At 46.7% G+C, this 26,646-nt stretch overlaps 1 protein-coding gene across 5 annotated transcripts in view; it reads right to left on the bottom strand.

Annotated features, from left to right (window-relative positions):
• Positions 1–21,442, bottom strand: part of FCHSD1 (FCH and double SH3 domains 1) — a 52,416-nt gene extending 30,974 nt beyond the window's left edge. For 3 of the 5 annotated variants that reach the window (XM_053250256.1, XM_053250257.1, XM_053250259.1), the window contains exons 1-6: positions 21,207–21,442; positions 18,767–18,864; positions 16,811–16,856; positions 7,858–7,931; positions 5,468–5,612; positions 5,151–5,287 (exon numbers count right to left, since the gene is read on the bottom strand). In XM_053250256.1, coding sequence (XP_053106231.1) covers positions 5,151–5,287; positions 5,468–5,612; positions 7,858–7,931; positions 16,811–16,856; positions 18,767–18,864; positions 21,207–21,227 — 521 coding nt within the window. In that variant the 5' untranslated portion in view covers positions 21,228–21,442. Of the gene's footprint in view, positions 1–5,150; positions 5,288–5,467; positions 5,613–7,857; positions 7,932–14,610; positions 14,716–15,235; positions 15,365–16,810; positions 16,857–18,766; positions 18,865–21,206 lie in introns of those variants that run through there. The other 2 variants (XM_053250260.1, XM_053250258.1) reach the window with 2 other exon arrangements.
• Between the last annotated feature and the right edge of the window lie 5,204 nt (positions 21,443–26,646).

Here is a 26,646-nt window from a genome sequence, read left to right as displayed (position 1 = left end):
TGAAGGCTCCTTCTTGCTGCGAGGTCCAAGAGCGTCTGATGGATGGGTTATCTTGACCCACATGACTCCAAGAGGCAGGACAATGTAATTAGGAAAGGTTTTAAGTTCGGGAGTAGCAGGCTCCTCCCCAGTTCTTTTAGTACCAGAAGCGACAGGTACAACAATGCGAAGCCACGTCTGGTAAACTAGGTAAAATGAGTCAAAAAACACCTCCAAAACAGGATAAAACACTCCAGCTAGGCAAACATACCGTAAACACATGGCAGAATAAGACACAACCTGGAACCTGGACCGTAGGAGCTGGCATAAGGGAGGGTCGAGACGCCCTTGGACCTCGCAGCAAGAAGGAGCCTTCACGGTGAGTAACCAATGCTCCGTTCTCTGCTGCTATAGGTCCAAGGGCATCTGACGGATGGGACATACCAAAGCTCCAGTCCCAATAGGGAGGGTACCAGCAACTACCATTCAGGGAGCACCTGCTGGAGGACGCGCCTCCCGAACGCTGCCTGGGCAGATGCATACATATCTAGTTTATGATGTCTGGTAAAGGTAGAGGGGGCCCACCAGGTCGCCGCTCGGCAGATATCCTGGATGGGGGCGTTGGTGGAGAAGCCCGCTGAGGTGGCCGCTGACCTGGCAGAATGGGCCAAAACCTTGGTGGGTGACCTAAGGCCTTGGGATTCGTATGCCAGAGAAATGCACGCCTTAAGCCACCTAGCTAAGGTGGCGGGAGTCACTGGCTGGCCCATAGATCATTGTAGAAAGGACACAAATAGGGACTCAGAAGTCCGAATCTGTTTGTAGGCTTTTAAGCATCTGCGGATGTCCAGCTTGTGCCATGCTTTCTCAGCCGGGTGAACCGGGTGAGGGCAAAAGGAGGGTAGCACTACATCTTGGGACATGTGAAAAGGGGATGCTACCTTTGGGCGAAAAAAGGGGTCTGGGATTAACCTCACAGAGTCCTCAGAAAAAATGCAGAGGTTTTTGTGAATGGAAAGAGCCCTGAGCTCAGAAACTCTGCGTGCTGAGGTAATGGCTACTAGAAATGCGAGCTTGAGTGAGAGTATGTGTAAGGATATAGAGGACAAGGGTTCGAAGTGGGGACCCTGGAGGGCCTTGAGAACAGTGTGAAGCTTCCAGGTGGGAAAACGATGAACCACCGGAGGGGACAGGAGAGTAGCACCCTGTAGAAAACGTCTCAGGTGTGGATGGCGCCGGGCCGCACCCTTAGATGTCCCTGGAATTAGACCCAAGAGGGAAGAGGCTTGGCGTTTCAGGGTGTTTGCAGAGAGGCCTTTTTCCAGGCCGTCTTGCAAGAACTGTAGGAGGTGAGAGATGGAGGCTGAGCCTCTCAGAACCCTGTGATGGCCTGACCAGCGGAGGAAGGCTCTCCACGTAGATTGATATATCTGGTTGGTGGATGAACGTCTGGAAACTAGCATAGTGTTCAGGACTGATGCTGGGTATCCATGGCGCTTCAGGAAGCGCCGTTCAGTTTCCAGGCGGCTAGCTTTAACCAGCCTGGATCCGGATGAGAAACCGGACCCTGCTGTAGAAGATCTGGTCAAACAGGCAGTGGCAGGTGAGGTTCGGAAGCGAGGTTGAGAAGCTCTGCAAACCATGGCCTCCGTGGCCAGTACGGGGCCACCAGGACAATCTGGGCTCGAAGGAGTTTTACTCTGCGAAGGACCCTCACCAGCAGAGGGGTGGGAGGGAAGGCATAGAGAAGGCCCCGCAGCCATGGTACCGAGAGGGCGTCCACTGCTTCCGCCTGGCCGCAGGGAAACCTCGTGAAGAAGCGGGGTAGATGAGAGTTGGCAGGTGTTGCAAATAGATCCACTAGAGGAAACCCGAAGTGTTCCGTGATGAGCAGAAAGACCTCCGGATGCAGGCGCCACTCCCCTGGGAGGAGGTCCGAGCGGCTCAGCCAGTCCGCTACAGTATTCAGATCCCCTTGCACGTGGTGCGCCCTCAAGGATGCTATGTGGAGTTCCGCCCAGTGGAACAGTAACGTTGTCTCCACCTGGAGGGACCGGGACCTGGTGCCTCCTTGTCGATTCACGTGGGCCTTCGCCGTGGTATTGTCCGTGCGGATCAGCATGTGGCGGTGAAGCAGAGAGGCCTCGAACTCCTGTAAGGCTAGGTGTATGGCTCTGAGTTCTAGCCAGTTTATACTGTGTTGGCATTCCTCTGCTGACCATTTTCCCTGTGCAGAGAGGTGCTGACAGTGAGCTCCCCATCCCCTTCTGCTGGTGTCTGTAGTCACGATGATCCTGGGGGAGGTGTCTATGAACTCCTTTCCCACCGACAAGTGTGGGGCGGTGATCCACCACTGAAGGGAATGCCGAACCTCTTGGGGAAGGCTCACCCGTCTGCTGGACTTGACCGCTATGTCTGCATGAAAAGGGAGGAGGAACCACTGCAGGGGCCTCAGGTGGAAATGTCCCCAAGGCACGGACTGTAGGCTCGCTACCATCAGGCCTAGGAGTCTGGACAGGGCCATGATGGGAGTGCGGTTGGATTTCAGGACCTGGCATACTTCTGCTTCCAGTGGGCAATGCTTTCCCGCTGCCTGGACCTGGATCTGAACTTTTTGGATTTTTTAATATATTTTTTCTTTTTCCTTGCCTTTTTAGAAGCAGGATTTTCAGAAGGTGATGATTCAGCACTGGAAGAAGCTCCGGAGGACTGCCTAGAGCACTTAACGCCTTTTTGATTGCAAGGCATCATATTTTTCAAAGGCGGTGGAAAGAAGCTTCTTTATCCACAGACCCCATGAGGTAGGCATATCAAATGGCAACTGCGTTACAGTTCTGGAAGAAGGGCTGGGCAGGGTTGGGCTAGATGACCACAAGGGGTACCCTGTTAAGGGGTCAGCAGATTGACTAGGCCCTGCCTGGGCCACGCTCACCACCTCCTGCTGGGCTGAAGCGGTGCTCCTGGTGACCACCCGTTGCTGTGGCTGCACCCTGGAAAGCGTAGTATCTGCAGCCATGTCCTCTCCTGCCGCTGCCGGCCTTGCCAAGGCCTTCTTATGCTGTCGCGGAGCCGTTGATGCCATTTTCGGCAGGCCCACATTTAGAGGAGCATCTGGGAGCCTCTGGGGGCCACGTTGCTGAAATGGGCTGCCCTGGAGAATCTGTGAGCGGCAGGAGGGAGACGGGGAGCGCGGAGGCGGAAGCTCAGCCTGGTCAGGTTCCCCGCTCAGCAGCTGGCCACTAGAGGGAGCCTGAACGCCACCAAACAGCTGATCGGCAGCGTTCTCCGGCTCTGGAAGAGCTGCAGGGCAGGCTGCAAGCAAACCCCCCCGTGACTGCAAGCTCTTAAGAGGGGTCACGGGCGGCAGTGGAGGCAAATGGCTAGCCAAGGAAGACCCCCTCAGAAAGCATACGTGAAGTACTTTGGGGGGTCTTGCCATTAAATTGTGGCCCAGGAGAAGGGGAGGGGAAGCAAAACAAAAAAGCAGGAGCTGGAAAACGAAAACAAAAGTAGTAGCGCTGAGCGCTGAGGAGTCTGCCTGGAGTCTTTTGCAGGACAAAAAGAACTGGGGAGGAGCCTGCTACTCCCGAACATAAAACCTTTCCTAATTACATTGTCCTGCCTCTTGGAGTCATGTGGGTCAAGATAACCCATCCGTCAGACGCCCTTGGACCTATAGCAGCAGAGAAGTTAAATTTCTAGATACGTTGAATGACTGTGCCCTAGAACAGTTGGTCTTGGAACCAACCAGAAAGATGGCAACCTTGGACTTAATCCTGAGCGGCACCCAGGACCTGGTGCGGGATGTCAGTGTCATCGACCTTTTAGGGAACAGTGATCATAGTGCAATCAAATTCAGCATACATGTGGGGAGAGACTCACCAAAGAAGTATAACATAGACACTTTGAATTTCAGAAGAGGAAACTTCTCCAAAATGAAAAGAAAGCTGAAAGGGAAAATTCGGAGAGTCACTTCGCTCCAGAATGGTGGATGTTGGGTTGCCCACAGGGCTGGTGGGAAGCAGCAGCGAGGTCAGTGCCTGGGTCACTTCCCGGCCCTCCAAAATGGTGGCTCTTACTCTTCCTTGATCCGGAACACCGCCCGTCAGCTATTCGGCGGGGCCAAAGTGTTCCATGGAGATGCGCTGTGTCGTTGAGCAAGCCGGTGAACAGGACCTCAGGGGCGGGTTCCTGGCTGCTCTAATGGCCTTTGGGAGGCCCTGCTGTTGTTTGCCTTTTGGTACCCTCACCGTGGAGTACCCTGGTTGCTCTTTCCATGCAGCAGAAGAGCAGAAAAAAAACAGTAGAAGCCCAGAGTGGGAAAATGAAAGTGAAAGAAGCAAACTAGAGCATTTAAAAATAAATAAATAAATGTACAGAAAGATGAGAGAAAAAAACCAAAGAGCCTAAGAAAAGGTCAGGAAAACTGATAAGAGCTGAGGAGAAGCTGCCATAGTGCCAAGCAGGACTAAAAGTACTGGAGGGGGGGGGGTTCATGCTTTCCCCAGCCTTAAAAAGCCTGACTTAATTTGCATAGTCCTGCCATCTAGAGTCACATGGAGAAGCATAACGCACGCATGAGATGCCCCTGGACTGCAGCAGCAGAGAACTCTTGGCTGTTTTCCTCATATTATTGTCAGAGCCTGGGGCTCTCCCTCATCTCTCAGTACATTTGCATTGAGCCCTTTGAAGGCTGGGTGAAGTTCATATTATAATGTGAAAAAGTTCACAAAAGAAGCCCCAATTGCTCTGCAATCTTGCAGGAGCAAATGTCTGGGTTTATTTACATCTTGCAAGCTGCTAATCAGATTTACTTATCAAATGTAAACAGACCCACAGAATCCTGCCAACTGACTCACCACTTCTGGCTGTGTGTGTGTGTAAACCTGGGGGATTCTCTTAACTTTTCCCCTGACACTTGCTCTATGTTTAAGTGGGATGATCTCTGAACAAAAAGCTTTGTGAAATTATGGCGTTTGTGCTGTTTTGTTGTTTTTACAAATGCATTGCTACTCAGGCTTCTGATTAGCCTGGGATGACCCTGCCCCTAAGGACCGCCCCCCCCCGTTTCCCATATTCAGGCAATGGAATGTTGGCAACCCTAACTGGTGCCCTCAGCTAACAGTACTCTTGAACTCCCCTGCCTACTGGACTTGGAGTTGGAGGCTCACCTGGCATCTATATCAGCAGCCTTCTCTCGGACTACTTCATTTGCCCGCTGTAGATGCACATATTGCTTCTTGGTTTTGCTGACTTCCTTCACTGTCTCCAGCAGCTCAGTCTGTGTATTCAGTAGTCGTTCCATGCCCTGGGAGGGTATAGCAGTCAGCTGAGAGACTAAGACAAGTACCCTATCACCCCATCTACTGCTGCTGCTCCATTTCCTGCAGCAGTTCAGAGCCAAACATGGCTTTTGAGTCTCTAAAAGGTTACTAGGACCCTCTCCTGCCCACCTACCCACCTCACCCTCATTCCAATCGAGGAGTACCTTTTTGAGCAAGTGCTCTTTTGATACTCGAACCATTTTAGCTGCATCTGTGCTTGCACTGCGATAATTGTCTGAGGCAGCAATCCTGGACTGGCCCGAGCATATTGTGCCCTCAATGACTCTCTTCCAGACCAAAAAGATACTTCTGCAGAAATACCACAAGAAGCCAAGTTACCATCAGCTCCCATCTGACCCTGCTGCAGTTTCCTGGAGGTACAAGAACCTCTTCCTCCAAGGACTCCAGTGCTTCCTATTTCCTGCCAGTCATTGCCTTAAGTAACATGCCATCTGCAGCACAGCCTGCCTGCCTCTTCCTAGAGACTGCAAACTCTCAGTCAGGCTTTTTAGCTACTTAGATTCTCTTATGTGCATAAGGATGCCTTTCAGGGGCCTCTTCAAAGTGATAAAACCACTTCCTCAGCTCTTGACCTAACTGCCTTTGTCTACAAAACCCCACCCGGATGAGTGCTTGGGGTTTACTGCACCAACCCTTCTATCTGTATAGACCATCCTGGGCTCTTGGAACTGTTGCTGCTACTTTGGGTTGAATTCCAGGAAGTCACATATGAGGGTTGCATAGAACAGGGAGTTTTTCACACAGGGCTTTTAGCTTGCGTCTCTCCCAGAATGGAGGGTGTGTGTTCACATATTGGTCAGATTTACCCCAAAGTTCCTGCGAGCTATAGGGGAGCACTTCACACATGATTTGGGTTTTTCATTGTGCTTTACAGCATAGCCCAATTTATGTCCAGGGTTAAAAAAAAAAATCCACTTTTGGCATCCTTTTTTTTTTTTTTTTTTTTGTTTGCAGCTTCAGACTTACAGTAAAGCCTTGCAGTAAAGCCTACTGTGTGAAAAACACCCAGGCAACACAAGGCAATTCTTTCTGCAGAAAATCAGGTTTTGTTTCATGGTTGATTGCCTTCAAGACCCAGTGACTTACAGAGGCCTGCCGATCTAACAGGCCTGCGCTGGCCCGGGCTGCTCAGCTTCAGCTCTTCGGCAGATGTTGGCCTAGAACTCCCGTAATCTCTGGCTATTGGCCACTGTGGCTGGGGATTATAGGTGTTGTAGTCCCAAAACAGCTGGCGGGGGGGGGTCAAAGTTGAGCCTGTTCTAAACACGGCATGCACACTGTTGGAGAGGCTCCGCAGTGCCTAAGAATAGTGTCATTGCTTAGCAATGCCTCTCCCATTATTCCTAATGGGAGAGCTTCAGTGCCAAGGAGCCTCTCCAGCACACGGTATTTAGATGGCTGGAACCGGAGTGAGTTTCTTGCTGTTAGATCAGCAGGCCCCTCTGCAATATGCAAGCCACAGTTTGCAGTTGGTCTCTCCTACCTGGTTCCTCACACCTGTCCCATCTCTCATCCTTCGACTGATACTTCTCCCTTACCTGAGAATTACAGCTATGGCACCAGCATCCTCCCCTTCTAGCAACACCTGTCATGGGATACACTGTGTTTTTACTTTTTTTTTTGCCCACCCCCACTTTCTTCACTTCCTAGTGAATAGCATCTTTTTCTCAACAACAACAACAACGTACCAAAAATGTACTGAAAGAACTTGAACACCATCTTGACACCTTGGGCATTGATAAAATTACAACACATCAGCTACAGAAGGCCACACTACTTGGGACAGCACAAATACTACAATGCTATCTTTAATTTTTCTTTGGTTATCCTAGACTCTTGCAAAGGGCCCAATAATTAAAGTACCAAATCCAGTCAATAATATCTGGTAGACTGTATGTAAATAGCATAACAATAATAATAATAATAATAATAATAATAATAATAATAATAATAATAATATAAAAAAAATAGTAGCATCTTTCTTCTCCCCAACAGAGAAAATAATTGCGCAAGCACCTGCCTCCTTCATTCAACTGTACAGAAATGCACATATACGCTGACACAGATATACTGATGCACAACAGCATAAAGCAGAATGCAATTTAAAAAAACTATTATGCTTTCTGCAAAGACATTTTCAACCACATTGTATGTCAAAAAGATGGCAAGAAAAGCAGGAGTTTTCTTGCAGACTGAATTGAATTAAAAAAGCGGGATACCCAGAGGAAATAAGGCTACATTTTTCCCAGGCACACATATAACCTAACACACTATTAGCAGTTATTACCAATGAAGGATTCAGCTGAATTTAAGACTCTTGCAGGAGATGAAATTGTTCCCCCATGCCAGGTGCTGTAGCCTATCTTTTCCATGGAGAAAGAAGAATATGCAAAAATCCAGCCTCCTCTGCCTCAACATTTCGTCAAATGCTTCCCTCTTTGGCCACTAACTCAGATGTACCCTATCCCATAAAAACACCAAAAAACACATGCACAGTAGACCACATCCTTTCACCACAAAACCAGTCCCCCACCTGGAGTCATTGATGTCACTCTGGCCCCGCTGCCAGTCTCTCTTCAAGAATGGACTTGCCAATCTCTGCAGTGCCTGAAAATACACACCCCAAATCTGTCAGCTTGAAACATTTGTGTCTCCTTTGTACACATGTGGGTCTTCAAGGCAACCAACAATTAACACATCACCACAAATCAGCCCTACCACTCACTGAGAACTCCTCCCACATGACCATCTAGTTCCTAAAAAGTCTGTAGGTAGCTGTGCTGGTCCATAAGAAAAAAATCCAAAAGCCACATTTTAGTGATATCCTTATTAGGATCAACCAAAATGAAACAAAATTTTGAGCAGCCAACTTTTGCATTTCTATCCTAAGCAAGCAGAAAAAAGGAGGTAGAGGGAGCTAGATGCTTAAGATTTTGTGTCATTTTGGTTAGTTTTAATAAAGATATCACTAGCATGTGGCATCCGGTATCCTCCTCCACCTCCAAAATGGCCACTGAAAGCTTTTAAGGGGGAAAGGAATATGTGGCTTCTTTCCCACAGGGTTGAAGATTTAAGCAAGTGCCCCCCATCCCCCACTGTGACTTCCTTTTTAGGAATATAGAAAGCTGCCTTCTACTGAGTCAGACCGTTGGTCCATCTAGCTCAGTATTGTCTACACAGACTTGCTGCAGCTTCTCCAAGGGTTACAGGCAGAATCCTCTCTCAGCCCTATATGTGCAGAATGTTTCAATGGCAAAATGTTTCGACTTGAAATGGGCCATTTTGAGGGTTTCAAGCTTGAAACAGAACACCCTTTAAATAAAGGGCCTTCCTTCCTTGAATTGTGGATCATTTTGTTTGTGAGATAGTGTTGTGGTGAGAAATAGACAATGATAGCTCTCTCTCTCTCTGTACTATTTCTTGGTGATTGCTGTGACAAGCTGCATGCCTGGCCCCAAGACTAACTTGTGCTCCACTCACTGTTCTGCATTCTTGCAAGGTGTACTCAGTCAAAATGTGGCTGAAGTTGGTCTAGTTGAGTATATGACAATGCTTGCTGCTAAAGGTGCTGCTGTGGCATACTACGAATGTAAGGAAACATAATTGTGTATAAGAGTACAACTTGTACCAATGATGTTACTGCAGTGCAGGCACTGTGTCTGGTAGTGATTATGTTTTGGCCTTTTACTGGGTTTAAAATGTGTGTTCTGTGGGGCAGAGTCCCTTTTACTGTGTGCTTCTGCAGTGTTTTTCAAGGTAGGGTTTCAAAATGCATTGCAAATTGCAATGCAAAACTTGTGTGCAGGACACTCTGTGAGTGCAGTTTGTGCACAGGAAACAATGGGGAAAACTTGAAACACCCCATTGTTCCCCACTGGTAGCTCTAGAGACACAAAAATGGGTTGGGTAGTAGGGCATCATAGGTGCTACCTACTACTCAACCCACAAAAGAAATGGGCAAGAAGGCAATTTCAAATAATTTTTTTAACCTATGGGGCTTTGGGGGGAAAAGTTAAAAATCCTTTTAGCCCTTCTGGTTTAAGACCAGAGTTAACGCTGTCTAGTTTTGGCTCAAGCTCCACTAACCTAAGGCCTTAACAGATGTGCCACATGATCAGTAATGATGTTGCGCATGTAACAAATTGTGCTCGCTTACAACTTGCCCTACATACACTCCACTTTGGCCTTTGTGGTCCAGATCAAGATGGGGAGGATGGAGTGCCTGGCACCAGCAAAGATGCCCCATGGTGTCCATGTGGGTGTATCGAAGTTAAGCTGTAAGCGAGCACAATTTGTGACATTGCACAACATCATTACTGATCATGTGGCACATCTGTTAAGGCATCAGCCTCAGACTCAAATTTCTCAGCTTTGTGGAGCTTGAACCAAAATGAGATAGTCTTATCTCTGATCTTAAGCTGGCAGGGTTTTTTTACTATCTAATTTCCGTGGTTAGTGAAAACAAAATTTATCATTACAGTGTTGGCAATCCAATACTGTCTCCAATGTTGATTGTAATGGACACTGTAGAATATAATGCAGTGAATTGCATTATATTTTATATACATCAGGACCTCGATATTCTGAATATCGAGGAGCTCGATATTCATGGGGGTTCCATTCCCCACTGCAACTGTGGATATGGAAACTGTGACTATCGAGTCACTGGGGCTATGGGATGGGGTGAGACTCCTGGTCATCAGGAAAATCATCCAAAATCAGCCAAATTCTGTGGGGAAATGTGGGGGCGGGGGGAGGGAAGCTGCCTACCATGCTCTGCTGGTCCCCTTGACTTGAGCTGTACCCTGATTAACCAAAAATAGCATTTAAAATTTTTTTTTTTAGTCTCCTGAACACAAACTGGCAGCCAGACAAGACCTCCGAGATCACCCCTGACCCGCAGATATGTAGAATTAACCCCTTATTCTCTGACACCCCCCCTCCCCCACGCATATACTGAGGTTGGCTGCTAATTACCTGACTGTGGATATGTGAATCTGTGGATGTAGAGTCCGCGGATATCGAGGTTCTACTGTATTTCTAAACCAATTGTTGCAGGATATTCTGCATTACAGTGGTGTAGTAGAACCAGTGTGGTATAGTGATTAAAGCATTGGACAAGAACTGGGAAGACCCAAGTTCAAATCCCCGTTTAGCCATAGAAACTCAGTCCGGGCCAGTCACTTGTCTCTCAGACTAACTTACTTCATGGGGTTGTTGTGAGGATAAAAACTGGGCTTCTTGGAGGAAGAGCAAGGTATAAATAAATAAAATTTACAATATACTATAGTATGTACAACAGTTTCTTGGAAGGTGCACATGGGACATCTGATTAAGACCCAGAATTTTATCCAACACCCCAAATTATTGATTTATTGTTTAAGAATCACTAAAGAGCACTAATGTCTGACTTGATAGCACTGAGTAGTGTTAGAATTGTCCACAGAGATTCAGCCCTAAAGCAGGGGATGCAAAGCAAAAGATGACCAGGGATACTGAAGCCATTTTCCAGAGGCATACATGCTCGACACATTTAAGATATTTTCAAGTGTTCCTCTGTTCGCAGCTCTCCATAGGAATACCCTCTCCACAAAAGAATTTTGAACTCTTTAAGTCTGAGAGGTTCATGCGTTTAGTACAAGAACTGATGGTGTTGAACACAGCAGAATGTGCATCACGTTTCCCAATCAGCACTCCTAGTACCAAACTTTTTAAAGCACAGTAACCACCAATGTAGATATATAAAGAGGGATGGTGGGGACACGACAGTTATATGTTCCCTCTCTTCCAAGACACCTTCACCCACTTGTTCAAAAGTGCACATGTACAGGGATTGGGCGAGGTGCATACAAGTCCTACCATGTCCTCGCAGTTCCCCTTTACAAGTGCATGTCAGTAGTTAAGTTGTTAGCCTGTGAATTAAGAGCAGCATACATAGCATAGAGTGCTGAGAAAAAGTTTGTGAACCCCAAGTAGACGAATGAGAATCATACTGCAAGGGTTTACCATGATGCGCTTGTGTAATTGAAACCAGTCTTTTCTAATGCAATAAAAGGGCATAAATTAAACCATGCTGTGTTTCTTGAGACACAATAGCGTACAAAGTTGGAACAATGAAAATAATTCAGGATAAGTGTGTGAGATAGTAACTGAACCTAGTTTCCTTAGCACAATCATCAGGTGCCTAACTAATTTAGGGGGCTTTTAGCTGTTTTGTTGGTTTTACTGTGTTTTAATCGTTTGATTTTAAGTGTTAATTTGTTTTAATTGTTTTTATCATGTTGTGAACCGCCCCGAGCCATTTTTAGAAGGGCGGTATATAAATTTAATTAATAAATAAATAAATAAATAAATAAATAAATAAATAAATAAATAATTGAGTAACAAGAACACCACCCTGCAGATGAAAGCTGCATGACTGAGTCTGGGCATCTTGTCCTATAAACAGGTCCTAAAGGTCCTGAATTGGGTCTGCACTAGGGATGTGCAAACAGTTTCAACGTCGAGCCGGTTTGATTCAATGGTCCGGGGTTGAGCAGAACCACCCTGTTTGGTCCAACCCCGGACCGAACATGCCCAACTGTTTGGGGGGTTCGAGATTTCTTTTTTTAAAAATTAATTTTTTTTTAACTGTATCCCCTTTGGGGGAGTTCCTTGGAGGCAGGGGGAGGGGTCAGCAGAGGTTCCGCCTCCCCCTGCCAGCCTCCATCACCACCAGCAGCAGCCCGTTTGGCCGTTTTCCCGGCCTCTGAAATTTGGCGCGGTGGCCATTTCGGATGCCGCTGCACCTGTGCAATTGGCCACTGAGAGGCCTGGGATAGATGGCCTGGGGATACGGTAATTTAAAAAAAAAATCCACGATCCCCCTCCCCTTGGACTAAACCAACCGGGGGGGGGAGTTTTTGAGGGGGTGCCGGATCGAACTGGCTAGGTCAGGTTCGAGTCCGGTCCAGACTCGAATCAAACGGGGCCAGCTGATTCCGTGCACATCCCTAGTCTGCACCATGACAGTCAGTGGGAACGAATCATACCCTGAATCAAAAGAAATTCCAGAGGACCTACAAAAAAGTGTTTAATGCTTATCTGGACAAGGTTACAAGGCCATTTAAAAACACTTGGGGCTCCATCCACCCACTGTTAGTCTACAAATGAAAAAGCTGAAGACTATAATGACTCTACCCAGGAGTGGTTGTCCTGCAAAGATCACCCTAAGAGCAACTTGAAAAATCATCCAACAAGTCACAAAGAACCCCAGAGTAACATCTAAAGTTCTGTAGGCCTCTCTCGTTGTGGCTGATATGAGGTTTAATGTGTCAACCATCAGGAAAAAAACTGAATGGGAATGGTGTTCATGGGAGGATAGCTAGGAAGAAACCGCTGCTCTCTAAAAAGAACTTGCTGCCTGGCTCAGGTTCGCTAAGGAGCATCTGGAATAATGTTCTCTGGTCAGATTAAGCAAAAATTGAACTTTTTGGACACAATCACAAATGTTTTGTTTGGCGAGAACCAAACACTGCCTTCCAAAGTCAGAACCTTATCCTGACTATCAGGCATGGTGGTGGAGGCATCATGGTTTGGGTTTGCTTTGCTGTTTTAGGTCCTGGATGGCTTGCCATCATTGATGGAACCATGAATTCAGCTGCATATCAAAACACTGTAGTCTTTTGATATGACTATAAGACAATATCAGGCCATCAGTCTGAGAACTGAAAGTGGGTCATGCAGCAAGAGAAAGACCCTTAACATTCAAGTAAGTCTGCCAAAGAATGGCTGAAGAAGGGATTTCGTACCATGGAGTGGCCAGGTCCCAACCTATTCAAATGTAGCAAAACCTGAAGCGAGCTGTTCATGCAAGGAAGCCCTAAAATGTCACCGAGCTGAAACAGTTTGGTATGGAAGAATGAGCCAAGATTCCTCCAAGCCAATGTGAGATGCGGATCACCAGTTACAGGAAATGTTTATTTGCAGTTATTGCTGCTCAAGGAGATGCCACTAATTACTGAATGACAGCTTCACATATTTTTTCACACAAGGATCGTTGAATCTTTGTTGTTGTTATTATTTTCCGATTTCTATACCGCCCTTCCAAAAATGACTCAGGGCGGTTTACCCAGAGAAATAAGAAATAAATAAGATGGCTCCCTGTCCCCAAAGGGCTCACATTCTAAAATGAAACATAAGATAGACACCAGCAACAGTCACTGGAAGTACTGTGCTGGGGAGTGGATAGGGCCAGTTACTCTCCCCCTACTAAATAAAGAGAATCACCACGGTAAAAGGTGCCTCTTTGCCCAGTTAGCAGAGGCTGAATTTGCTGGGTGAATATTCAAAATATATAATTTTTGCCCAAGTTATTTATTCAATGGGGTTGCCTCTCTCTCTTATGAGGGTCTAGCTTAGGATCCAACCATGTTTTGAATAAGAATTGTACTAACATACAGACCATCCTGGGCACTCACAAACCTTTTCTCAGCACTGTACATCCCCCTCTAGGGTAACACAACAGCTGAGATCATATGATATGGAATCTCCAGAGAGCCAGTTTAGATATTCAGCTAAATAAAGTGGTAAAGTTTCTCCTGAACTGGACTACTTCATGTTGCCTCATGGTGATGGTGTGTTTTTAAATACCTGTTCCTCCTGTCCAACTTCCTGTGCACAAAAAAGCTAGTGTGCCAAGGATAAGGTTTCAGCATAGCTTTTTTCCTAACAAGCTAGTATTCCATGTGCATGGAGTTTAGGCCTAACTAATGTTACATACAAGCATATGTAATTGCAACACTGTAATTGCAATTGCAACACTGTAATTGCAACAGTCATTTTTTATTTAAAGCTGGAAAAGTTGATTTGGGATGAGGCAGGCACAAAAAGATGGGATGCCTGACAGAATTCTTTATTATTAAAGAATAATTATTTATTCTTTTAGATAAATATTACTTTTTTCATGGGTACTTTCAGGGCTTAAAGATAAAACAATTTAAAATAGAGGCTAAAACCAAGAAACCTCTCATTGCAAATCTACTGCTGTACTGTCGATAGAAGTAGAGTTGCAATGAGAGGTTTTTAGTTTTTACCTTCTTGTAAAACTGTTTCATATTTAAGCCCTGAGAGTACTCATGAAAAAGGATAATATTTATCAAAAATGCATTGGGCTCAGTAAACTCTGTTGTGTAAGGCTTCTGAGGGTCTCCTCTCTTTTTGTGATTTTCTGGTGATCCCCTGCCCTGCCTTGCCTTTACAATGGGGCAACAGGGAACCTATTAAGTGGCGTTACAATACTGCTTACATCTTCCAGGGCTTCAGACAGGGCTCTTTCCCAGCCCCATCGGGAGATGCTAAGAACTGAAACCAGGACTTCTGCATGCAAAGCATACATTCTGCTACAGAGCTATTGACCCTTCCTGAAAGAGAGAAGAAAGGTGGCTTAACCCTTTTGCTACCTGGCATTTCTATGCCCCAATTCTAGTTCCTGGACCGTCCCAGATTCCAAATAGGTTTGTTTTTCAAACCATGTTGGCTTTTCCTGTTAAACAACAGTGGGTGGGGGACAGAAAACTGTAATATGCATTTCTGTTCAATGTGTAGTTATAACTTTAGCTTAGGGAGGATTCAAACATGCAATCCCCCACCTGCAGTGATACAGTTCTAGAAAGGCTTGAAAGATTCTACTGAACATATGAGCTGAATCTAATAGATGTCTGTATCTCTGAATCCATCTTTCATGTCCAGTTCTAGGCATGGAAAATACCTAGGAGGGGCAGGAATTATATATGGCAGCAGTATTTACCAGCATTCTTAAGAGATTCATATGGATCAAAATGGGAAAGAAAAGAAGATGATATGGAACAAAATGGCAGCAGACCAAATGAAGGAGTGATATGATACTGCAAGGGATTACTTCACGTACTCACATGCAATCCCAGGTTAGGACCTCAAGGGATAAGGTCCTGAGCCTCAAAGGGGACAGCCAAGTGAAGCCATCTATTTGTGCAGTGCCCAGATGCAATCAAGAGATTATGCAGGAGCAGGAAGCAAGAAGGCTAAAGGGCAGAATGCTGTTAGCAATAAGAAGGAAAGCAAAGTTGTGCATTGTGTCACTACTATAGAGGAAGTCCCGCCTTCTGAGCAGGTTGGCTAGAAGCACCTCATGTTTCCAGGGCACTGAGCAGAAGGCCTCCTTAAAACAGTACACAGATGAGAGCCAGATCCACCGTCAATGCCAGGGTCACAGTAAGGGGTAGGGGAGTCCGTGTTCACTCCTCTCCATGGTGGCCCCTTGGAACGAGGGAGATAATGAAGAAAATAGGGAGGGGTGGAGATGGGGGCCCCTCAGGAGCAGGCTTGAGCCCGAAACGTTCCGCAGGCCATTGTAGAGGCTTCAGAAACGTTTCGGCAGCCGAGGCCGTTTTGGCAGCGGCAGGGGTGTTCCCTTAAGGGTGGGGGAGGGTGCACTCCCGCCTCTCACCACATTTTCCCCGCCAGCGCTCCGTTGTTTTGAAGCCCCTCAGGGTGGCAGTGTTCCTCCCTGTAGCCCTCAACAGCCGGAAGTACCAGATGTGCATGGGCCTGCCGCATGTGCGCGCTTATCCGTCTGCCGTGCATGCGTGTGCACGTGACCAGTGCATGTGAAGCCGGTACTTCCAGCCACTTCCGGCCGATGAGGCAATGGGGAGGCAGGAAGGAATGCTGCCGCCCTGAGGGGCTTCAAAACAACGGAGTGCCGGTGGGGGAAATGCGGCGGGAGAGGTGAGTGCACCTTCCCTCGCCCTTAAGGGAATACTCTTGCTGCCGCTGAAATGTGGCGGAGCCATTTTGGGCTCAAGCCTACTCAGGAGCTGGGGGCCCCCAGGTTCTTTGAAGCCATCCACTCAATTATAGCTACACCCCTGGTCGGTGCCACTGCTTAGCTTAGCACCAGTTCTCCTTCCAAGAAGTCTAATGTAGCATGGTGCTCCCAATTGCACATTTCATACTATACAAAATCCAGGCTCAGCTGAATTTGCCTAACAGTCATCACAAGGAATCTAGGAATCTCTCTGACCTCCAGGTTTAAAGGAAGTTAAAAGGAACAGTTACATGATATACTTAGGACCATGGCTCTGACAAGAAGCTTGAGTGACCCCTCTATACACAGAGTTAGTCTTTGGCATTAAAAGATTATCATGTCTGACCTCAGATTCACTGCCCGACAGTTCTAATGCTGTGGCCGAGTGCCCTCTTGGTTACTTTCTTCAGAGAGGGGAGGGTGTTGGCACAGAAAGGGCAGGATAAGTCTAGTTTGTTTCCATCTCTTGGAACAATTTGTTATTTAAAGTCCTAAATCATGGAAAATTGGCTGTAACAACAGCTAGTAACGCTGCTTTTTTGTTGCAATTGTATGGTTCCTATCATGATCTGTTGCTGGCTGAACACTATTTGAATTGTAACACATTCAAATTTTACGCAACATATTTCAAACAAGCAGCTCAGAAACCTTGACATCTCACCTGCCCATACTCCCTCTCAATAGCGGATCGCTGCTTGCTGTAGGACCTGCAGAGAAAAAACAAAGCATCACTGAAATGTGTCCCTGAGGGTAGTGGTTTTCCACATAAAACTTTGAATTCATTTCAATATGCCTTTATCCCACTCTCAAATATTTCAGTTCAACTGCTTGGCTACTTGAAAAACTTTTAGCTACAAATTAATATGGTGTTGTTTTTACTAAATATATAGGTTAAATAACATGCCAAGTCAGATCACAGCAAAATTTTCTAAAAAATATTAAAGCAAAATGTATGCAAATGAGAAAATAGGTGACTGGGAAATCTTTCTGGACATCTACCAATTCAAATTTTCCAGAAAACCCACAAGTCTGGCCTTGAGGGTTCCCTTTCTTTGGCAGTGATGTTCACAAGGCCAGAAGCTCTGTGGCAGAGCAAATGACTTGCAAATAGAAAGTCATGGGCTCAGTCCCCATTATCTTCAATTAAACATGCAGCAGAACTCAGAAAGCCCTCTGTCTGTGATTTTGGGGAGTCCAAGGACTAGATGGGGAATTAGTCCAACTTAGTGCAAGGTGGTTTCTTATTTCTATAATGCACACAGCTTATAATTTTCAACAGAATCTAGGACAGGAGAAATGGGAACTGACCATTAACCACCCCCCTTAACTGGGCAAGAAACACTTTGGTAGTTCTCATATATAGAAGTGGGAGAACTACCTTTGTTTAGCCCAGCATAGCATCTCCCCAGAGGTGGCTGCTGGTATGTGTGTGTTTAGACTGTGAACCCTTTTTTGACAGGGAACCCTCTTCTCATATCTTTTACGTAAACAAAAGCCTACAAGAGCCTAAGGACACATGATGTCATTCTCTTCCATTCCCACCAGGTGCTTTTACTCATTTATTTTCCCAATTAGGGTAAAAGCAGCTGAGTAGGTGGAAGATTTTCAGCAGGAAAATGGTGAAGGGGAAAAGGACAAGGAGTTATCCTCACATCACTGCTTTGGCCCTTCAAACTGCAGCCGCATTGTGTTAAAAAAAGAAAAGTTCCCACAAAAAGCATGGAACTACACATACTGTGTAATTTTCCTGACAACGGCTTCTAGAGAAGACCTCAACTGAACAAAATCTTCCCAACCATCTAGCAGCTGACTCTTTCTAACCCAGAAGGCTGTGGTGAGCTGCTACTTTCCCCGTCTCCATTGTTCCACATTGGGTAAAAGCTTTGGGAATGGGGCTGTAGCCACATATTTGGCAAGAGGAAAATTCCAGATACAATCCCTAGCATCTCCAGGTAGGGTTAAGAAAAGGCTCAAACAAAAAAGATGTTGCACTCTGAAAACCTAGAGGGTTGCTGCCATCAATGCAGAAACCACTGGGGCAGATGGACTGCCTCAGTATAAAGCAGCTTCTTATGTTCATCACTGAGGTGCCACAGTCTTGCTCAGCAAGACTGGGTTTAATGAGCCTGGCTCATTAATTACAAAGGGAAAAAACTTCCTCATATGATTGTGACCCCAATTACAGGCCTACTAGATCAGCTCTAGGAGGATCACATGATTGGGGGTTTCAGGTGCAAGGCTAATATAGACAGTATGGTTGGGTGTGTGTAGGCAGGTGAGCAACTACCGATCTTAAAGCTATTGTTCTTTAATGCTAGGCTCCTTGGGGAAGAAACAGGAGGCCCAGGTGCTCTGCTGCTTTGTGTGCCCACTAATTAGCTGCCAATGAACATCATTCCCCATCTCAGCCAGCCTCCCTTTCTGCTGCCTTGGGCTCTGTGAGGGGAAAGCTTGCAGTCATCCTTGGATGTCCTGCTTGCTTTTCGAGCTGTTTAGCAAGGGAAGGGAAGGGAAATCTCCCAGACACACTGCTGAATCTGCTGAAGAGGCAGATCCTCTCTTCTCTGCCTCCCCTGCCCCCAAGTTCTTCTGACCCCCTGCAGGCTCAGCTTGTTACCTGATGTCTTCTAGGAGTTCCAGCTCCCGTTGATGTTTATTCTGCAGGCTGGACAGTTGCTCTATGAAGCGTACCTTCACCTCCTGGGTTAGCTTAACCTGTCAAAAAAAGAGATTTTGCACTAGCCAAACTGAGTGAATGGACAACAAAACGTCAAATAAGGTTCAATGGAAACATCAACCCAGTGTGCAGCAGCTGTGAAAAGTACAAGTTCCATGCTAGGGATGACAAAAAGGTATGAAAATGAAATTGCCAGTATTGTAGTCTATGGTGTGGCTGCCCTTGGAACACATCCCATAGTTCTGGCCTTTGCATCTCAAAAAGGATACTGTAGAACTAGAAAAGATGCAGAGAAAGGCAAGTAAAGTTACCAGGGGTCTGGAGTACCTTCTCTAAAAATAAAGGCTAAAATAGCTGAGGTTCTTTAGTTTAGGGGGAAAAGACAACTGGGGGAGGAGCATGATAGGGGCTTATAAAATCATGCATGCTGTGGAGAAAGTGAATAGAGAGAATCTTTTCTTCTTCTCTCTCATAATGCCAGAGCATTTCATTTTCATCCAATGAAACTGATTGGCAGGAGAGTCAGGTCAAACAAAAAGAGCCATTCTTCACATAGAGCGTGACTGATTTATGGAATTATCTGCTTCAGGATGTAGTGGTGGCCACTAGACTAGACAGCTTTAAAAAGGAACTGGATAAATCCATGCAGGAAAGAACTCCATAATAGACCACTGGCTATTTGTCAGGATGATTATGTGGTGCCTCCATGTTCAGAGACCGTATACCTCTGAGTACTGTAGGGATGTGCAAACTGATTCGGGTACAAATCGATTTGTACCCAAATCTAGCTGATTTGGGTGATTCAGAGACAAAATAAATCACCACTGTGGTCCATTGGCTAGATTCTGGTACAAATCGAATCGTGCACGATTAGAATCGAGTCATGTTTTGGATCCCTCCTATTAATTCCCCCAGATTCCCAGATTTCATTTTTTTTAAAAGCTAAGCCCTTATAGAAGTGGAGTTATGGAGCAAAACGTGTGGTCACTATTTTTCAAGTGTTTGGATTCTTTGGTGTATAATAACTTTCACTCAATAAATCCTTATGAGGATTCATTACACACCTTCATTTCTTCTATTCATTTTGACTGTCTTTTCAACAGCACCAACTGTCAACTGCCATGTGCCAACTACACCCCACTCCTACCCGCAAGGCAGTGGGGTACTACTCAGTTTAAGTTAAGTGCCTAATGGGTAGAGGCTTCCACCCAAATTGCAGGAGTATTGGGCAAAGGGCTGATTTTTGGTGAATTGTTGAAGTGTACGGGTCTTTAAGGTTTCCCCCCATAAGGTATAATGGAGGTGTATCGCTTCACGTCGGGGGGGGGGGAGGGGTGGCCTAGAGTGCTGTGGGGTTGGTGGTAGTGCCCAAGGGAGGCAAGGAAGCTATCAGAATTTTTTCAAAGGATTTGGGCAGAGAGATGATTTTTGGTGATTTGTTGAAGTTGTATTCTTATCACAAGAGCACAGCACAAGGAACATGTGGCTGCCTCAGGCCTACAGCATCTCTAGGACAACCCACCTAGAGCTGAGTGGGAAGAAATCCACTATTCCCCCTAGCAGCAGAAACCAGGCAGACACAGCAGCCCCCACTCCCGGAAGAATAGCAATAGGCCACCTCTCTCTGCCAGCATTCAGGAGCCTCATACACACAGGAGACCTGCTTCAGCATGAGGGACCAAGGACAGAGCTCCGAACCAGAAAGTTCCTGGTTCAAATTTTGCTTGTCATCATCTGAGAGTGACTTTAGGCACACTACTCTTCTCTATGCCTTTGCCTCACATCCCAGACAGGATTGTTTGAAAAATAACACGATATAGGAAGAGCTTAGAAAACTCGAAGACGTTAAATAAATTCTCAGTATTGTTAGATGAAGGTCCCTCCGGGTTTAAAGAGACCAGATGGGAGAGCCTGCTCACAGATGCTTCCCTGCTGGACAGTGCGGCCAGGAAAGACACCGCCCACATGAGACTGTCTGTCACGGATTGATTGATTACCTGCTCTCCTCCACGGCAGGGAGAGGGGAGAGGGACCCCTTAGCACCGAAGGTGCCAGCCTGCCAAGAGGGGGGCGGGGTACCATCCGGAAAGCGAGGCGGGCGTTTTCTTAACTTATCAGCAACTGGTTGGCAACGGGTGCCCCCTACTCAGAACGGCGGGGACGCCTAGCGTTTCTGTGCCTCCTTCCTCTACCAACCGCATGTCTGAAGAGGCCTATCAGGACACGAGTCCTTCGCTTTCCGCCCACATCTCACCCCACCTCCTACGAGGGGTTCTCTGCAAAGCTGTGCCGTAGTTCCTGCAAGCAGACCGAGGTTGGGACATACTCACTGCCTTGTGTAGGGACAGGTATGTGGCTAGTCCAGGGAGGGAGGACTTACTTTGCGGGGTGGGGGCTGCATTGCCCCGGGCTCCTGGACGCCCCGCAGTTAACCAGCTCCAAACGACTGTGACCCAGGAGAAGAGCCCGGAACTGCTGCGATTTGTCTCGCCCGACTCCTCCCCGGGTCTGCATCACGTACTTGCGAAGCTGGAGCCGCCCACAGCCCAGGAAGAGTCCTGCTGCTCACTCACTCGACTCGCCTAGCCTACTGGGAAGGTGCTGTGGCTGAAGCAAGATGGTTTGCGCGGCCAGGGCTGCCCGCTTGACCGCGCACCGTCCTCTACTACAGCAGGACATCGAAACAGGGCTCGTCGTTTGCATTGATGCGACGACAGTTTCGCTGCTGCGGACGGAAAGCCCCGCAGCTCCAATTAGGCCCTTTCCCACGAGAGAGACGTCTTCTGGTCATTTTCTCAGTGCTCCACATCTCCCCGGGCTAAACCCTAGGCGACTGAGCGGAGCGCTGCGGCTGCTTGGGGCGACAAGCAAGGGAAGAAGGCGGTGGGAGATACTGAACGAAGCTGGAGTTTAAAGGGGAAAGCTGGGGTGGCGGCAGGGGTGGTTATAGTAATATAATCCAGTAATTCTCTTCGTACTGCTGCCTAACAACAGCCTCCAAACTCCTGCAAAACACTCTTCGCCCTAGTTAGCAAAACGAGGTTAAAGGGTGGAGTTTTGAGCCGACGGAAGGCAGGAAGGGAAGGGTTAACCGGCCCATTTGCCCTGTTTCTCTTCTGCTCTCTATTGCAGCCAACGAGACTCTGTTTCTGTCCCCCGCCCTTTAAGCAAACTGTCGGTGATAAGAAACGCACGACTAGTTTGACCCACGAAAAAGCCCCGCGCTGCAAATGCTGCCCGCACATAAGCACCAGGGAGCCAAGAACAGCCTTCTAGTCATTGCTGGCTAACTACCAGAGACTGTTTAAGGTCGCCAATGGACTGCTCCCATCGGGGCCGGAAGGCTAGATGGTGGAGGTAAAAAAGTGAAGGCGGCTTTGTCTTCCGCTTCGTTCCTATCCGAAAATTATCCGTATCGAGCCTTGTCTCGTGGCGTTTTAGCACCACCTTGTGGACCGATGACATCTTTTTTTCTATGTAGCTACAAGTACACCCCCAGTCCTGCATTTACTTTGCCGACAAGAAAGAAACTTGCTCAGCATGAAGCAAGGCGATTGCGTTTTGCAAAGTATGTTTGCAAGACTTTCAGCTCAGTTCTGCTGCTGCCTTTGGAAACCTTGCAGTTTGTTTTCATATTAATTACTTAACTGGAGATGGTAGGTAGTTGAGGTCGCTGTTACTATTTTCCTTTGCGGGGATGGATGCCTTTAAAAACATGTTAGAATTGCCGATCAGAGATTGTTTTGCAGCTCTTATGTTCTGGGGCATTTCTAGACACCAATAAACTGGGATTTCAAAGTTTTCACAAGTTCCAAGTGCAATCTTACCGTCAGTACACATACTGCTGCAATCTTCCACTTTACTTCCTAGCACGATAGTACTTGTGTGGTTTTTTGTAGCACCACCTGCTGGTCAGCTCTTGCGTTCCAAAAGAACCCGCCCTTTCCCCCATCTCCACAGCCGTAATAATGGAAAGGGATGGGTTCTTCTTGGAATGGAAGAGCTAGCCAGCAGGTGGCACTGTGAAAATCACAAGATTCCTGATCAGCCTGTGTACACCGGGTAAGATCAGTCTAGGAAGGATAATCTAAGCTTGCAACAACCTGTGTATGGAAAACGCGATTGTGCTTGGAACTTGCGCAAAAGCTTTGAACATCCTGCAGTTTATTGCCATCTGGAAATGCCCCTGGTCATCTCTTTCCCAACTGGAGGTACAATGTTATAGTTCCCATAATATAGCATCTGCTGAGCAAGGTAGTCACCTCTCGGTTCAGTATGTTTGGAAACAATCTCATCACACTAGATTTTGAATTTTGTGCAACTCTAGGCTTTTTTTCACAGTGCAGGACTTTACATAATAAAATCGTTTGCTGTAAAAGCATTTTATCCTATGCACACTTATTTGGGTGTAAGCCCTATTGAGTTTGAGGCCTGCTTTTGAATAAACCTGCATAGGACTGAACTATTAGTTTGCATTCGATTTCTGTGCAACAACTATGTTTCCAATCTTGCTGTTCTAAAAACATTGAATAGCAGTTGTGGGGTGATGGTGTTAGTCTTATCCTTGATTATAATTTTCCCCAACTGCTGTTTGTCCCATGGGGCAAAACATATATGTATGCTTTAACCCACAGGGTTAAAATTGAAAATTGCAGTTTCATAAGTTGCTTTTCATTAGGAAAACTGCATGGAGAGTGTTTGAACTTCCACTTCCATTATTGCAGTTGGATCCCCCACCCCACCCATAGCTATTAAACCTTTTACAAGCACCAGGAAATCCCATCATGGTCACATCTGCTGGGTGATCTGGCCCAAGTGATGGAGGGATTCTTCAGACAGTTCTAGCATGACAGCTGAGTCTTACATATTTTTTTATGGTCTATTCAGATGATGTTTTGCAAATCCTGTAATTTTCTTGTACAAGCTGCTTTTCTTGTGCAATCTGTGGAAGATCAGTGTTTTTTCATTACTACACCCCCTCCCCGCCACTTGATCACAGAAAGGGAAAATTTTGTGTGAGAAGAAAAAGGTGTAGATGGAGAAGAGCACGAGTCCAGGAATGGTGGTGATGCATAGGCGTGATGTATGAATGGGCAGATTCTCAAGGGTATGCTCCCAAACACCCCCTCACTGCTGCCCTTGACCATTCTTTTATTCCAGTTCTCACCTTCTGCGGCTCTTAAAAAAAATTGAAACCAGTTTTTCAAAATTAAATTTCAGACTCTTTTATCTTTATTTATTATATATAAAAATAAAACAATTGTACTCTTCATTAGCCCTAAGTTCAGGGGTTCCCAACCTGTGGTACTCCATGAGGCTTTTCTCATGACCGCTGGAAAGTGGGCTAAGGGAGCCCACTTTCCAGCGGCCGTGAGAACCACCAGGCTCATGGGCGAGCCCAGTGGCTAGCCTGTTTAATTCCCCCTCCTCTAAAACGTTTTCCTGACTGTGAGTCGCTGCTGTGCGACTGTGTGCCGCGACGACTCACAAGGAGACCCCCGACTGGGAGGCAACAAGCCTCCCAGCATTGGGGGTCTCCCCATAATGCCCTGCACCCTTGCGCCCTGATTCCCACCACCCCTACTGGCTCCATGACGGAGCTGGTAATCATGTGGGCGGCTGATCCGGCCACCCAGGGAGGGCAGAGTGCTTGTGTGTGGGGAGAATGGGCCAAGCCCGCTCTCCACGCCAAATCCTCCTTAGCTCTCCACACTGCTCATGTGGAGAGCCTCCATATGTTGCTGAACTATAACTCCCATTATCCCCAGCTATGGTACAATTTATTGTGCCTGGGGATGCTGGGAGTTGTAGTTCAACATATGAAGTACCACAGGTTAGGAACCCCTGCCCTAAGGAAAAGCAGCCTTCTCTCCCTCTGCTATTTCTCTTTCTGTCACTCTGACTGACTGAATTGAGAACAATAGTAACCATGTTGAATTCAAAACCACAAAGTGTTGGAAACCTAGTTTCCTTTTCACTCCTTCAGATTAGAGAGACCACAGTGATTTAAATGGCAAAAAGTCAAACCTCAAAAGTTCAAAGTGTGTGTGTACAAAAAACCCCACACCTATGTATCTGAAATTTGGATGTATGTTGGCCTCCCAAAGGTCTACTGTGAGTGCCTTTTCCATCCCCTTTGGACAAGAAACAAACCAGCTATACATATTTTAGTGATTTTCTGTCTATGGTCAGTGTCATCTATAAATATATCAATATAGCACAAAGCTAATATATAACCTGTTCTCCCCCCAGCAGTCAAAAGAATGCAAGAGCAGCAATATCACATCAAAAAAATTAAAAGTTGGAAATTGTGGTCACAACAGTAGAATAGAGGCATGTTTATTCAGAAGTCCCATTGAGTGGGACTCACTCCTGGGAAAGTGTGTGTAGGATTGCAGCCAAGTAATTTCAGAAGATCAGGCAGGAGGAAAGGAGAACTGAGCATGATTTCAGGAAGCGATTTTTAAAGTGGGATTTTCAGGAAGTAATTTATTAGGAGAACAAGGAGATACCAAAAGCCACATATTCAAATATGGGTTCCACGGCAGTCTTGGTAGACGTGGGGGAGGGGTGGGGAAAATGCTGCAGAAATGTGGTAAATTAGAAGGCACAACAAAATTCAATTTCTAAAAAAGTTGCACTTTAGTAGGAGGGGCCCCAATCTGCAGTGGTCCTCAACCCTTCACTCCCAATGCAAACAGATATCATAGGAGGAGCTAGTACAAGAATTGGTTGTTTTATACAGTCAGCTGCGACTCCTCACACAGTTCCTTGTGCAAACCCATGAAAGCTCACACACACAAAAGCCCTCTGTCTGGAAGTACCCAAAGTTGCAGTTCTGGTTTCCAGTTGACAATGGTGAGGCATTGTTACTGTTTTGTGGGGAGCAAAAGGCCATGAAAATTAGTACTCACTACTCACAAACTCACGATGAGCAGCAAGTCCTGCCTGGGCAGCTGTTGCGGCCGCCCACACGACAGCCGGCTCCGTCATGGAGCTGGCGGGGGCTGGGGAGTTCGGGGGCCACGCAGCCCCCGGTAGTTCCAGCATGCCCTGCACGAGCACGCAGGGCATGCTGGAGAAACCCCCAACCCGGGAGTCTGCTTTTTGGCCTCCCAGCCGGGGGTCTCCTTGCAAGTTGCTGCGCCGCGGAGCTGCGCCACTGTTAACCCTGGTTAGTGGAGTGCTCGCTCCATTAACCCTGGTTAGTGGAGTGCTCACTCCACTAACCTGGGCTAAGGGGAGGGCTACTCAAGCGGGCTAGCCACTTGTAAGCCACTGTGGTTTACACGAGCAGCAAAAATCGGGCTAGGCTCTCCTAGCCCAATTTTGGCTGCTCGTGGGAATAGCCTCACAGTGTCTTCACCATCATGTTGAGTGCAGCCCATTTGGTAACTGTATTCATTTAACCACTCTAAACACCTGTGACTCATTCATGTGTCCCCACCAACACTTGCATGGCCCTCTACCTCCAGTATCTACTGTTGTTCCTCTTTTCGACAGATGTGTTCCAGGCCTCCAGTGCCCATTAGTCACCCTGTTCTAGTGTAGTATGCTGGTTGCTCATGAGAAGGAAACCTTCTTCCTCTGCACTGTACAACATTCCTTTCATCGACTATAAATATTGCTTGAAAAGCTTCAGGAAGAGAAGATTCCTTACCTTTGCAAGAGCATTTACTGCTGGGATTTTGGAAGAACTGTGTAGACTTGTGTGCTAAACAAAATTCTGTGTCCAGACCAGAGATGTGGCTTGGAAATTTCCATTTCTAAGACTTCATTGGTTGACATCCAGACTAGCATTGTGCATGTGCAGCAGTGGG

The sequence above is a fragment of the Hemicordylus capensis genome, chromosome 4 (assembly GCF_027244095.1).
Source record: "Hemicordylus capensis ecotype Gifberg chromosome 4, rHemCap1.1.pri, whole genome shotgun sequence".
NCBI lineage: Eukaryota > Metazoa > Chordata > Lepidosauria > Squamata > Cordylidae > Hemicordylus > Hemicordylus capensis.
Note: the sequence above shows the minus strand (reverse complement) of the source record. Positions and strands in the feature narration are given on the sequence as shown.